This window comes from Lissotriton helveticus, chromosome 2_1 (assembly GCF_964261635.1).
Source record: "Lissotriton helveticus chromosome 2_1, aLisHel1.1, whole genome shotgun sequence".
Taxonomy (NCBI): Eukaryota; Metazoa; Chordata; class Amphibia; order Caudata; family Salamandridae; genus Lissotriton; species Lissotriton helveticus.
This window is the reverse complement of record NC_136059.1, coordinates 1681229568-1681244136: the sequence shown is the minus strand read 5'-3', so window position 1 is coordinate 1681244136 and position 14569 is coordinate 1681229568. Positions and strand designations below refer to the sequence as shown.

General features: G+C 48.9%; 1 protein-coding gene across 1 annotated transcript in view; it reads right to left on the bottom strand.

The window, feature by feature from the left end:
• Nucleotides 1-488: 488 nt before the first annotated feature.
• The window catches only part of LOC144818838 (fructose-1,6-bisphosphatase 1-like), a 68818-nt gene continuing 54737 nt past the window's right edge, over nucleotides 489-14569 (bottom strand). Inside the window, exon 7 of the mRNA XM_078676626.1 lies at nucleotides 489-919. Within this exon, the coding sequence (XP_078532752.1) occupies nucleotides 728-919 (192 nt within the window). The 3' untranslated portion in view covers nucleotides 489-727. The remainder of the gene's footprint in view (nucleotides 920-14569) is intronic.

The window sequence follows — 14569 nt, the reverse complement described above, 5'->3', positions numbered from 1 at the left end:
AAGGTAAGGTTATCGTCTGTACCAGTCTCATACTTTAATCCCTGGACACCAAATGTGTGAATCTGGAAGCTACAAATGACCAGAAATAAGAAAACGGCTTTGAGGGGTTGGAAATTACTGGGGCTAGACAAAACGCAGCCCCTTAACTCCAAAACCTTGAACACAAATTTTTCCTTAGTTCAAAATGTACAATAAATGCCAACATCAAGCCACAAAGAGTTAAACAACATCTTAGTTAAGATCTCGCTGACTACCCTTCCACTGATGCAAAATGTACTTCTTTCTAGGAGACTTTAGCAAAGAAGAATAATCCCCATCTCCATGCAGGTGTACTGCTAAATAGGGTTTAAAAACACTTTGCAACCCCAACAAAAACCCCAACAAAATAAATGCAAAATTGTTTCCTTTTAAATGCAAGGACTCTGCTAAATTTTGAAGTGTTCACTGCAGGTTTCTAGAAATAAGATAGTCAATTAAAAAGGCAAAAATGCTCCCAAGATTCAAGTACAGTTTAATCACGAAACACACAATCAGGATATCAAAAATTGTATTTCAATACATGAAACAACCAGCCACTTGGGTGTCCGAAGGAGCCAGTAATTGGATGAAGTAAAGTGCTTAAATACAACATCTAAAAGATAGTTCCTTCACCAAACAGAAATGTGGTCCATTTAAAAAAGGTATGATGCTCGCGAATTCACAGTGCAGACAAAGAGTTCTAGTTCATTTACTTGGGCAGATGTTTCTTGACAATAGTGATGTACTCTTGCACATCCTCTGGGGAGCCCAACACAAAGGGAACCCTCTGGTGGATTTCTTTTGGTTCTATATCCAAAATGGCCTCCGTTCCCGTGGTGGCAATTCCGCCAGCTCTCTCCATGATGTAAGCCATCGGATTACACTCGTACAGAAGCCGCAACTAGAAAAGCAAGACATGATTTAGACTCCTTAGGAAAACTGCCTTCACTTCACTTCATCACTTGGGCAATAATATTAATTTTTCTGAAAAGTACCTTATAATTAGTTTAGAATGTTTTGCAACCAAAGAAGTGCAGCATAGTAAAAAAACAAAAAACATTTTCTATTTACTTTAAAGTTAAATTTTCACAACTTTCACCTTTGGGACAGAAAGGTCATCTGCATGGTAATGGTCATGTACTCCTGCCTGGAGTGTCCAACTCTACTCATGTCTAAATCCCCAATACTGATTTTTGATGTCATAGGTAAACATGGATCATGCATGTGCCTGTGTCATGGACTGCATGGGGCAGTCAAATTGCCCCAGGAGGGGCGCCTAAAGCACTACCCTCATATTGGTGGAAGGCTACCACTGTCACCAGGAATTAAGCAGCACAAGAGCAGTGGTGGCAGCTTACTGTGTAGTCGTCAGTAGGAGTGAACAGGTCCTTTTAACCTGTGCCACTGGAGTGATGCCTACAGGCTCACTCAACTTTTTTTTAAAGTTCTGCTCCTGAGGGCTTAACTCACAGCTGACCTACACCAGTAAGATGTGAATTCTGCACATTGCAGGAGTGTAGACTCAGCACTGGTTGTGTGTGTGTGTGTGTGTGTGTGTGTGTGTGTGTGTGTGTGTGTGCCTGTAATGGGTGCAGTACATAGATAGAGTAGTGCTGTGCAGTTCCTGCATGATCAATGCATGTCCTGGGTGTATGTGTACCCAAGAGGACTACAATACATGAAGGGTGTAGTGTTGTGCAGCGCACACATGTTGAATGTGTGCCTGAAAGTGAAACAATGCAGAAAGGCTAAAGTACTGAGCAGTGTGCACACAGTGAATGTGTGTGTTGAATTTATATGTGCCTAGGGTGGCACAATACAATGAGGGTGTGTCGGGGAGGATATATAGGTGTACGTGTTAACACCACCACCAACCCCAACCCCCAGCACTGCCTAGTGAAGATATGGGGAGTTAGAGGAACACCCCTGCTTCCCCCAAAACACATTTGTATAATGCTGCATTCCTGTGAAAGACGTAGAGCGAGGCTCATTCTGAACACTTCAAAGAGCGTGCTTTGATTCAGTGAGAGATCACAAAGAAGGGACCTGGACACATTTCAGGAAGGAGATGGGCTGATGAGGGAATTGTAAAGAGAAGGGCTGGGAGACAGAATTAACCTTTTTGATGCACATATCACTGTTTCTGACATCCAGGTGTGAACTCTAGGCACTCCCATGACCATTTACTAAGTGGGATATTGCATAGAAGGAAGCACCACAACATACCGCAACCAACCTTGAGAAAGACCTATTCCTGATGACCATGTAAGGGCAAAACCCGTGTCGGCTGACAAAAATCAGATACCGAATATTGTAACATCTTGAAAAAATGATGAAAATCATGAATAAAAGGATAACAGAAAATCATAGTCCAAGATCTTGCATTATTCTACATGTATCAAATTGAAATAATGAAGAAGATGCACTCGTATACCTCAAACTCCCATGACCAGTATTGTGGGACTATCAGCTTTGGAGTCTTTCCTAATGTGGCAGACAGCCTTTCAAAAAGAAATGGGGATGTGTAAGAAATCAGGCCTTTTTGCAGATGCCACCCATTATTGGGCCCCATTTGGACTACTAGATGCTGGGTCTCGACTGACCGTGCACTGAAGCCTGCTGAGAAGGCCAAAGTTCCAGTGCGCTCTCCCTAAAAATAATAAGTGTGAATTGGTAACCCCAATTGGCAAAGGACTTTCACCCCTTATACGTCCCTATTATATGGTACCAGTGGTATCTAAGGCATGGGTGTTAAAGGGGTTACCAGGGCCTGAAGAACTGTTTGTGCCACTGTGTGTGACCCAAGTAATCTACTGACAGCAGGTTTGCCACTGCAGACTGCATGAAAAGTGCACATTGGCTGAACTCGACTTCGCCCTCAAGAAATGTAGCATAGTCAGTTCAGTTCATGAAGCTTTTATTCGGTGCAAATGTATGACCATGAAAGCACAAGGTAAACAGTAAATACATCAAGTTTAAAAAAGATTAAAATACAGAGGTTTAAAAAATCCGTAAATATGGTACATTAAAAAATCATATTTTTCCTGGAGTAAATGCACTTATTTAAAAACGTTGCAGTGTAAAAACAAATATCTGATGATTGTAAATTTAAAATCAGACACATGGCTTCCTTAACTGTACGTGCACCATATTTGTTAAACATAGGTTTCAAAAACATAGTGCGCTGTTCCCTGTACAGTTCACAAAACAAAAGAAAGTGCTGAGTGCTTTGGGTAGATGTAGAATCACACATACATGGTCCTGTCGGATGTTTCTTAATCTGGGGATGAGCCACTAAATAATGTGCCATCCCGAACCGCAACCTTGTGAGTACAAACTTGTGTGATTGTTTGGTTACCATCAGGAGATACAATGGAAACACTTCTCCTGTGACAAATGAGTTATAAAACAGTACAGTAGATAATGATCCAGAGGCTAATTTACGCTTTCTGTCTGCAAATCCAAGAAAGGTATTTTTCATTTCAATCTTAGTAATATTGGATACTGCAAATGGGTCACTAACAATTTTAACACCATAAATTTACGAAAAACAGACAACAACATATTTAATCCATGGGATCGCAAAAAATTTGTCCATTAAAAGGCAATCCTCGATAACTGATCTGTTAAAGGCCTTCTCTTCCCTGAGCCAGATGGAACGCCAAACCATCAAAGGCCTAAGGGATAACAAATCACCTAAAAAGTGGATATTAAGCTCTCGATGGGTTAATTCATTAGAGGTTGAGACAGGTAGGCACAGAAGCTTTTAAAAAAAATAATTTTCTTCAATTTGTAAGCTATCATGCCGACTATAGCCCCATATGCCTGCGCCATATAATGCGATAGACACACACCTGGCCTGATAAATTTTAAGCATGTCTAAGGTGCGCCTCTCCCCCACTTTTGAGGCAAATCTATAGACACCATAGGCATTCTTGGCCATTTTATTCCGGATATTGGTGAATTTGCTGGACCATTTCCTGTCATTTGCAAAGGTAATTCCCAGATAACAAAATTTGTCCACATGTTGGACTTTTTCTTTATCCATAAAAAAGGCATTTGGACACTTCCTTTTTTCCCCACAGATCATTATTACAGTTTTCCCTTTGTTTATCACCAATTTCCTTGCTTTAATAAAGGCTGAGAAACTATCCATTAGGCGCTGTAATCCTATCGGCGTTCTTGATAGTAAAACAGCGTCATCAGCATATAACACTGGGATAGGGTCGCCATGGATCTGGGGGGCATCAGCCACCACCTTCTTTAAAATATTATCAATCCCGTTAATAAATAAAATAAAAAGAAGTGGGGTCAAAACACAGCTCTGTCTAATTCCCCGCTTAACATCAAAGTTCAGGGTACATTCCCCCCTTTACCAAAACGAACACAGGTCTGCAGTTTATCGTATAATCTGGCCAAAAAGAATACTATACCCTCTGGGGCACCTAGATTGAGCAGGGTGGTCCACAAGGTGGGGTGATCCACTAGATCGAAAGCACTGCTCAGATCTGCAAAGCAGAGGTATAGGGAGCCCTGTTTAGCCTCAGTGTACTTCCCGATCAGCAGATCCAAATTGATGCACTGATCGAGAGTACCCCTACCCCATCTGAAGCCATACTGGCTATTAGCCAGAATACCCTCCTGCTCGGCCCATTCCTCCAATCTTACTAGCAAGACCTGACTCATAATTTTAACCGACGAATCAAGGAGGTATATAGGGCGATAGTTTTTGGCCTCTGACCTGCTGCCTTTTTTATAAATGGGTACAATGATTGATTGTCCCCAGGTAACAGGTGCATCACTACAAACAGCAGCATTAAAAACAGATGCTAACAGAGGTCCCCACAATTTGGGTTCAGTCTTATATACATCGATGGGTACCCCATCGGGGCCCTGAGCCTTGCCACCTTCACTAAGTGTATTACAATGTTCTACTTCCTTGGGAGTGATGTCAAGCGGCACCACATCCCACCCCTTGGGCTCCACTGCCACTGTTCTATTTGTGTCAAAAATGTTGGAAAAATGAGTTATCCACCCCTCACTGGACACGGTGGAGGTTAGTTCTGGGGTATCGTCCGCTTTAAGTAATGGGGAATTTGTTGCCCAGAACAGGGTGGTATTCGATGTCTCAGCAGCTAAATTTAGTGAATCCCATGCCTGCAATTGGAGTTCCCTCTTCCTCATAGTAAGAGCGCATTTATATTCCAGTCTTGATTTGGCAATTAAAACAGGATCCCTAGGTTTAACCGATAATGCCAACTTCAGTGAAGTTAAAGAAACTGTACAGTGATGATTAAACCATCCTGGATTCTTCCTCGATAGAGTATTGGCTTTCCCGGTGAACTTCCTACTAATAGCTAGGTTAATACTTTTAAAACACAGTAATACCCTCTCATGATCATTAACATTTGCCAAAATTGAATCAATTTCTGCAAAGCTCCCCTTAATAATACAATTAGATAAATCCCCGGCTTTATCCCCTGCCCACCTGAGTCTGACACCATTAGTCCTATGGGGTTCCAAATTAGAAACAGTAGGTCCCACTATAAGTGACTTATCCGCCCAGAAAGCAGTTTCCATTGTAATACAATTATGATCACTGGTATTACAAACAACTATTTTCGGGCTGGCGCAATAAGAAATTACATTGGAGGATATAATCACATGGTCAATAACCGAGCCTCCTAAACCGTTCTTAAATGTAGGAACAGTTAAACCATGTTCATCTTTGCAGGGTTCCAGGATTTCCAAATCATAACAGCTCATTAATTTATGCAATTCATCTCCGTAGCTGCCATGGCTAAAATGCGGAGCATACCAGCCATCGTTAGTTGTAACCCCACAAATCCCCAATGTTGAATGTTCACATAACTTTATATTGAAGTCACCAACCCAAACGAAGTCAAATACAACCTTAGAATCTGCACATAGATTTTCAAGGGCGTCAGCTAAATCATGTACCACTTTGGACCTAGTATGGTCAAAAATATTATTATAATAGTTGATCAATATAATGTTTCGAGCCCCAGTCTCGACAAGCCAAAGGATCTGCCCATGAACACCCATTTGCAGGTATTTTTTCACCACAATAGGGCGTAAAATAGATATTAAAACTACAAGACCCCCTTTAGCTCGCCCTGGGCCTGAACCATAGGCAGGTAGGTTATAGGACTCAAAGCCCTCATAGCTAATCTCCTCCCTGCTCCATGTTTCCTGGAGACACAGGATATCATAACTATTAACAAAATCAATCCAACCTGGATCCCTCTCCATTGACCTAATCCCTGCCACATTCCAGCTAGCAAGTGTTATTCCCTTCAGGGTGTGACCACCGTGGTTGATCTCTCTACTCCTACAATCAGCCAGGCCACAGACTTCAACAGTGTTACTAACACCCCTGTTGTCCTGGACTACATTTGTACAATCTACAGCCTCATACCCGTGGCTGATTACTGACTCCGGGTAAATAGGAACAGAGTTATCGCTTTTTCCTATTTTTTCACCATTATCATATTCTCCCTGAGCAAAAGACAAATGAGGCACAGGGAGTCAATCGTTACAATCTAATGAACTAAGTGCATGGAATCGATTATGCATCGGTGTCACAAATGCAGGCCCATGCGCCGGTATAAATAAACCATTCCTAGTACTAGTACTGGCCTGATGGGAAGTATTAAGGTGACAATAAAAGAATGCGAGAGAACGTACACCCACATTATGGTCAAATACAGGCAAAGAGGCCGCCCTTAGGAGAACAGTGGCTGCATGCTGAGGGTACTTAAAATTAACTATGATACAGTCACCTTTACTGCTTTTCCTTGAGCTTCCGATCCAATTAACCCTCCTGGTAGTTAAAATTTGGTCACGATATTCAGTAGGAAAACCACACTGCCTATTTAACCAAGATACCGTCTTATTTTTTAGGGAATCATGTGTTTCTTCAACGGTATCATTTGCTACCTCAGGTACATTGGTTAATACAACCACATAGGGAGCACACTGTGGTGGTAAGTTAATGGAACGCTTGCGTCTAACCTCAGTCCAACCCTCCTCTCTCTCCTTACCCTTGGTTGCCTCAGCTGCGGACCCCTGGATAACAGGGGCTACCGCTTGCTTTGGGTCAATAGACGGGCCCTCTCCGAATGATGAACCCCTCCCTGGCCGCGCTACCAAGTTAGAACCAGCGGCTTGTAAGGTCACCAAGCCGCCGCTGCTACCTTGCGCAGTCGTGGGGTTAGGGACAGCTACCTGGGCGAACGACAATGCTGTGCCGGGGCACGACATCTTGGTTACAAGGTCTCCCAATCTCTTGACCTTTAAGGCCATTGTATTAATTTTGTCTACCAAGGGTTTAATAATCCCATCTATTTTTGTTTCTAAGAAACTTGCTAAAAGGTTGAGCTGGGTAGTGTCTAATAGCACGCTATCCTCACTGTCCCTATCTTCACCTATTTGGATGGTGTCACTTGAGGGGACTACTGCCTTTTTACGAGGTATCCGAGCGCCCCCCCGCTTAGGTAGGATTTTTCTACAAGCCCTGACTGCTCAAACAACAGGGGTGATAGGGGTGGCTGGGGTGATGGGATGCTGGACGCTAATGTCTTGTAAATCTACATGTTTGATTAGAGGGATATCTTGTTGCACCACCAAGCCATCCGGAGTTATATCCAGATTAATCGAATGATTGAATACCTCCCCATCAGTGGTAACAAAGGTTGTACATGGGGTTGAGAGTGGCGGGGAATTAGTAAGACCCAGGGATATCCTCCTATCGCTATTTATTTTACTAACAACCTTCACGAGGAAATTGTCCATAGTTACTGTTGCAGGGGCCGAGGGGACCCTGTTTTTAGACATGTTGTTGAATATTTATTTTAGAAAATATCTAAAGGGGGAACAAAATATAACAATAAAATTATTTTCACATGAACTGTCCACATATAAAATAGTCTTTTTCCTAGAATCAAGATCTTCTATATCATGAAGTCTCACTATACCGTGGGGTAGTCCCGGTAGACCGTTGAGATGGGAATTGGTCCAGGGGTCGTGGCCCAGCCCTGCCACCTCCTGCCCCGGACGGCCACAGCATAGTCAATACTCTATTTTTAATATATGCCAGTCACCCCTAAGGAAAATTACAAGAGCCCAGAAGGCACGGTGCTGGTACCTGGGCAAACCAGAGGTTGGCAGCTCTATTTTGGTACCGCTTTAATATGCTGATATTGGTATCAAAGAGCATACCTCATCGCCCCCGACACAAATCTTTTGGCGAGGATGATGTGGCATGCACCTAGGTGGCTACATTAGAGGTTGCCCACTCTGTTGCGCCAGCCTCTCCGGTGCTCTGGCTGCCAGCCTGCGCTTGCTGTAGCCAAGACAGGAATCAGACCCTCTGCCACGAGGTGTAAACTCTCCTAGAAGTCAGAAACCATGGCCTGGAGAGAAAGGAGGTCACACCTCTGTTCAGGACAGGTGGACTAGTAAAGTAGCACATCAAGGAGGTGAGCTTCAAAGGCTATATCGCCGGTTATATGCAACCAGGCTGCCTCCCAAAGAAAGAAACAGCGCTCCTCTGCTCCCCGGCACATTTGCACCAGGGCGGGCAGGAACATTAGATATTCAGGAGGTGTAAAACCCCAGAAGGCTAGCCACATCTCTAGGGTGGGCTACCTAGTCTGTACAGCTAAGAAAGCTAGCTTTGTTGGGGCAGGGTGACATACCCTGAAACTGGTCCCAGGATGCTGGTTTTGCGGTCCAAGGAGGACCTGGCCTGGCAGTTTGGTCTTGACTGTTCCCACGGGGCACAGGGTCAAGACTGATTTGCATATGGCGGAGTCCAAACTGGGGTGGTGTAGAGGGAAAAAGAACAATGGGTTTAACTCAGATCTTTTGACTGGGGAAGAATGTTTGCATGTTCTGAATTCCGTCCATCATTTGTTTGATGTACCCCAAAGTAAAACCAACATCCAGGAACCGAAGAATTGCTGGCCATCAAGCCCTCTGAGTGACTACCCAGAAGTAGATGGTCCAATGCGTTGTGGGAAATACAGTCCTGTCCTCCACAACGTTTCAGGTGGCTACTGTGTTGCTCAGGATATCAAATTAACTTCCTACTGTGCTTACCACTACCAAGGCGTGTTGGTCGCTAATCTGGCAACTGTCCCTTTTACTCGACGCTGTAGCTCAAGGGAACTCTGCAAAACTTAAAACTTTCATCCGACATCAGCAGTGGCTTCGTTGTTGACTTTTTGCACCCTGTTCCCCACCAGCACCATGTAAGCAACAAAACAAGCTCTCCCTCTGCTCATGCTTCAACATCAAGGACAGCCAGGAAACTCTGCACCCGGGATTCCCGGCCAGGTAAAATATAACGGACTATCGTTATGTGGTTCTGGAACCTGCATCACCTTTATACTCCTTGGGTTCCATGTAACTCAACCTGCAAGTGACAGATAGTCATTGCCACTTTTTCCCCATTGACCACAATGCAAAAGTTCTGCAGTAGGGAATTGCTGTGATGAATGTTTTCTTCAAAAATCCATAACTCGGGGGGGGGGGGGGGGGGGGAGGGGGGCAAGATGGCGAGGAGTGCGGTCGCACTTTCCGTGAGCTCCCTAGACCCCTAAGCCCGGTTTAGCCGCCGATCTCCCCCCGATCAGCCCGAAACCTCGCAGTGGGGGCAGTGGTGCTCCTGGTGATCCGCCGGAGGTTCGCTTTTGCCCGAGGATGGCACCGGAGAGGCACAGGCCAGTACGGACACGTGAGCGGGGAAGACCGCGGCCTGTCGCCTAGCGGAGCACTGGCTGCCGCTGTGTCCGCCTTCACAGCGGTTCTAGCTGCAGCGGGCTGCCCGACGGAGCACGGGAGGCTTCCCCGGCCCAGAGACTACGGGTCGACTGGCGGTGGCTGGCGGTGCAGGCAGCACTCTTACGCCGGCGAGGAGCTTCGACGCAAGGCCGGGGATGCGGCCTGGGGGCGGAGCGGCCTGACTTCCGGCACCAGTCCGAGCGGCCCTATCCCCAGGTGAGGTGAGGAGCCGGTGGTGACGGAGGGATCAAGAGAGAGCATACCTCCGTGATGGCCACGAGGGAACGGGCCCCATACGGATCTCGCCGTGGGAGTGCGGCCGCCTCAGAGTACGGCGAGCGGCCGGTTCCTCAGCGGATGCCCACCAGCGCCCAGCGGGCTCTCCCGGGCCGGACCGGCCTCTAAGTCGCGATGGAGATGGGACTCGACTGAAACGAGACCCGTGGAGCGCAGCGCTCCGGCCGCCGGCCACCGCGGCGGGACCTCCAAGTTGGAGCTGGAGTAAAAAGAAGTGGTGCTGCCGGGGGCGGCCCCGGACTCGGAGCGCTGAGCAAGGAACCTGCAACGATCAGACTGAGACATGCAGAGCACACCGGATCGGCGAAAGCAGCTCCCGGGAGCGCGAGGCTGACACGACTCCCGTTGGGGCTCGCAGAGGTGGGAGCAATGGCGGCCTGCTGGACTGCACTGTAAACTGCGCAGAGTCCTGAAGTGGAGGTGCGGGCCTAGTCCTGAAGAGCTGAGACGGACCTTGGGCCCACGTGGTCCCTTGCAGCGACCAAGGGGGTCGGGCCTGAACGAGACGGTCGGCCCGGGGACCGTTCCAGGGGCGGTATCGTCCGCTGCGCCCACCTGGTGGTGGGTTCGATCGTCTGTGGAGGGCGAGCTAGTGGCGACCTCAGTTAGCGGCGACCTCAACGCACTGCTGACGATCCCCGGGGACCCGAGGCCCGATAGGCCTGGCATCAGCGGCGCCCACGGTTGCGATGGCCGGCAACAGAGGTGGCAAGAAGGGCGAACGGACACTACCGGAGATGATGAACAGAGGGACAATGAAACAAGATAAAGGGCAGCACTCCCCAGGCCCCTCGAGGTCCTTGCTGGAAGCGGGAGGAGGGGAACAGCCGGTCACTAGGTCCTTTCTAGAATCCCTCTTCAGTTCCCTGCGGGATGATTTTCAGACATTGAAGCAGGAGGTGGCCGGGGAAGTCCGCTAGGTACGAAGAGAGGTGGATGGCCTAGGTCAAAGAGTGGCAGCCATGGAGGAAACCGGACACTCGAGGGATGAGGAGATTGGCCACTTGCAACAGGAAGTGCTATGCCTGAGAGAGCAACAGCTGGACTTGCAAACGCACAATGAAGATTTAGAGAACCGGTCCCGCCGGAACAACATTCGGGTCCGGGGAGTGCCTTCCAAAGAAGGAGAAGACCCTGCTGGGTATCTGCAAAGCATGTTCAGGGAGATATTGGGTGAGCCGGAGGACTTTTCTATCAGGATCGACGGGGCGCACCGCGTGGGCTTGGCGCGCCGGGCCTCGGCACCCCCGCCTGACCTCCTAGCCTTTCTGCCGGACTTCCCCCTTAAGGAACGAATCCTGCGAGAAGCGAGAAAACAACAAACGCTGCAATTTAGAGGACATCGAGTTGCCCTTTTCCAAGACTTATCGGCGATCACGCTTCAGAAACGCAAATCGTTTAAGATCGCGACAGACTTTCTAAGAGCCAATGAGACGCAGTACTCCTGGGGGCACCCTTTCCGCCTCATCTTCCGGTGGAATGGCGTCCTTCACCAACTTCGGTCCCTCCAGGACACCTGTGAAGTGCTAGACTCGCATACACCACGCCGTAGACGCATCACCAGAGACAGCTGGCAGAGAGTATCCGGTCGCCGGTCATTTGCCTCCTCTGCTCGACCGGATTCGCCAGCCATCCGGGCCGGAATGGACAGTGCACTCCAAGAGACGGCCGGACACACTACCTCGAGTGATGTCGCGCTGACAGCCTAAGACGACTCCGGGGGGAGATCGACACAGCCTTTTCCACGATGCAGGTTTGGGGATTCTGGTGGGAGGGGGGTGGGGGTGAGCGGGAGTGTAGTGGCTGGACGTCCACATCAGTGACTTACCACAGACTCGTTCTTTGTGGACCGGCCTGGGACTATGAAGTTCTTGAATCTGATGAGGGGAGGAGGGGTGGGGAGGGGGGGGGCTGGGGATTGTTTTGAGGGGAGGGGTAGTTGGGGAGTTTGGCTGGGGGGGGGGGGGAAGAGTTGGGGAGGGATTGTTCAGAGGGAGCTGATGGGGGAGGGGGTAGGACCGTCCGGTGCCCTAACACCACATACTCTGGCTAGACGACGCCCCAGTACACTGCTCAACACGGTAGCGCCCTGCCTGGGCTCTAATTCACAGCTTACGCTAATACTGGCCCACGACCATGGCAACTCTTAAGTGGTGTCCGTTAACGTGAGGGGACTGAACAACCCAGTCAAGAGGAGGGCGGTTCTATCCCTACTTGAAAACACCCAGGCGGGTATCTGTCTCCTACAGGAGACCCACTTGCTAGCCCGTGATTGCCATAGGATGCGGTCCCGTAAATTTCCTACACAATTCTTTTCTTCTAACACTACCAAGACAGCGGGGGTGGCAATCTTGATTTCCCGGGCGTTCAAGGGGGAGGTTTTACATAAATCTGCTGAACAAAAAGGGAGACTTCTAGTATACAGGGTTCGGCTAGGAGGCCTAGTATTCACCATAGGGTCACTGTATAGCCCCAACGAGCAGCAGGAGCGTTTTTTTCACTCAGCCATAGTAGATGTCACAGCCACCGCAGACGAGCACGTTATCATAGGGGGGGACCTGAACATGGTGTTTGACTCGTCCTTGGATAGATCGGCGCAGCGATACCCACAAACGGGGGAGATTTCCCATGAGGGCAAGTCCCGCTTGAAGGACCTAGATCTACATGACCTCTGGCGCCGCTTTCACCCCACCGAAAGGGACTACTCCTTTTACTCGCACGCGCATAAGACATATGCGAGACTGGACCACCTCTTGGTCACGGGGCCGGTTTGTGCCCTAGCCACGGCGTCAGAAATAGAGGTTCTCTCCCGGTCTGATCATGCGCCCGTAACGGGCACCTTTTGCCTCCCGCCGGTGTCTTCGTCTCGAGGGGTTTGGCGCCTCAGGGACATGCTTCTGCATAAAAAACCTGTGGTGAAACATATCATAGACGCTATCCGTGAGTATCAGACCCATAACGATAATACCGACACCTCCTTAGCGACGCAGTGGGCAGCACTGAAGACGGTGCTCAGGGGAGAGTTCATAGCAATATCCTCTGCGGAGAACAAGGAAAGATGGCTCAAACGAGACGAACTCACACGTGCAGTTCGTGAGCTGGAACAGGTGCATCAGCGCACGGGGGCCCCTAGAGTATGGAGGCAGCTCAAGGCGGCACGGAAACTCTTATCGGCTCTGGACACAGACAGAGCGGAATATGCAGTGCTGCGCTTTAAGCATGCGTACTATACAGGAGGGGACAAATGCGGCCGGCTCTTAGCGAACAAGCTCCGAGTGGCGCACCAACAGCATCGGGTGAAGGAGCTACGGGTCTCCAACGATGACGGTCTCGGACGACGCCCAGATAGAGACTTTCCGTAAATACTATGCGGAGCTCTATGCGGGCGAACCCCCATCCCCACGGACGGAGGCAAGTTACCTGGACTCGGTCGTCTTTGGTGTTCAACTGCTATAGACTCCCATTGGCGGTAGTGCGGGTGAATGGTCTCAGCTCCCAGAGGTTCAACATAGAGAGGGGCACCAGGCAAGGGTGCCCACTGTCACCATTGCTCTTCGCCCTCTATATGGAGCCTCTAGCTCAGAGGGTACGCCTGAACCCGGCCGCGACGGGAGTGAAGATGGGGGGGTTTGTCCCCACGATCAGCCTCTATGCAGATGATGTTATATTGACGTTGGCTAACCCGAAAGGGGCCCTTCCGGCATGCATAGCGGAGTTAGACGCCTTCTCCTCGGTGGCGGGATTCAAAATGAACATGGGGAAGTCCGCAGCCCTTGATATCTCACTGACCGCAGCCACACGATCTGAACTCCAGAGTCTCTTCCCCATGCACTGGTCTTCGGATATTGTACCGTACCTAGGCATCCTCTTGGCGCCCACCTTGCCTACCATTGTTGCCGCCAACTACGCGGCCTTGGGAAAGAAAATTAAAGAAGAATTGAGGCGCTGGGACAAGGGCACTTTGTCCTGGCTGGGCAGAGTAGCGGCAGTTAAGATGACAATCTTGCCACAAGTCCTATATCTGTTCCGAGCCCTGCCGCTCCAGCCCCCTAAAGGGTGGATTCAACAGACGCAAGCGGACCTTGCGCGGTTCATTTGGCAGGGACGCAAACCCTGGCTAAAGAGAGCCCTCACCACACTAGCCCCGGAGGCAGGAGGTCTGGGTATGCCGGATTTACGCAAATATTTTCAAGCGCCGCAGTTGCGCTATCTCGTTGAATGGAGCAGACGGGAAAACACTGGCTTTTTCAAGACCAGGCAGTAGCGGGCAGGCCTTTACAGGAAGTACCCTTCTTGCGAAGAACACACCGTCCACCCAATTTATATGCATCTTTCATCATGCGACTCCCACTGCAGGTATGGGACACCACTAGTGTTGCCCATGGTCTCACCACGTTCCCCTCCCCGTTTACGCCACTGATTGACGACCCAGATTTCACCCCCGGGA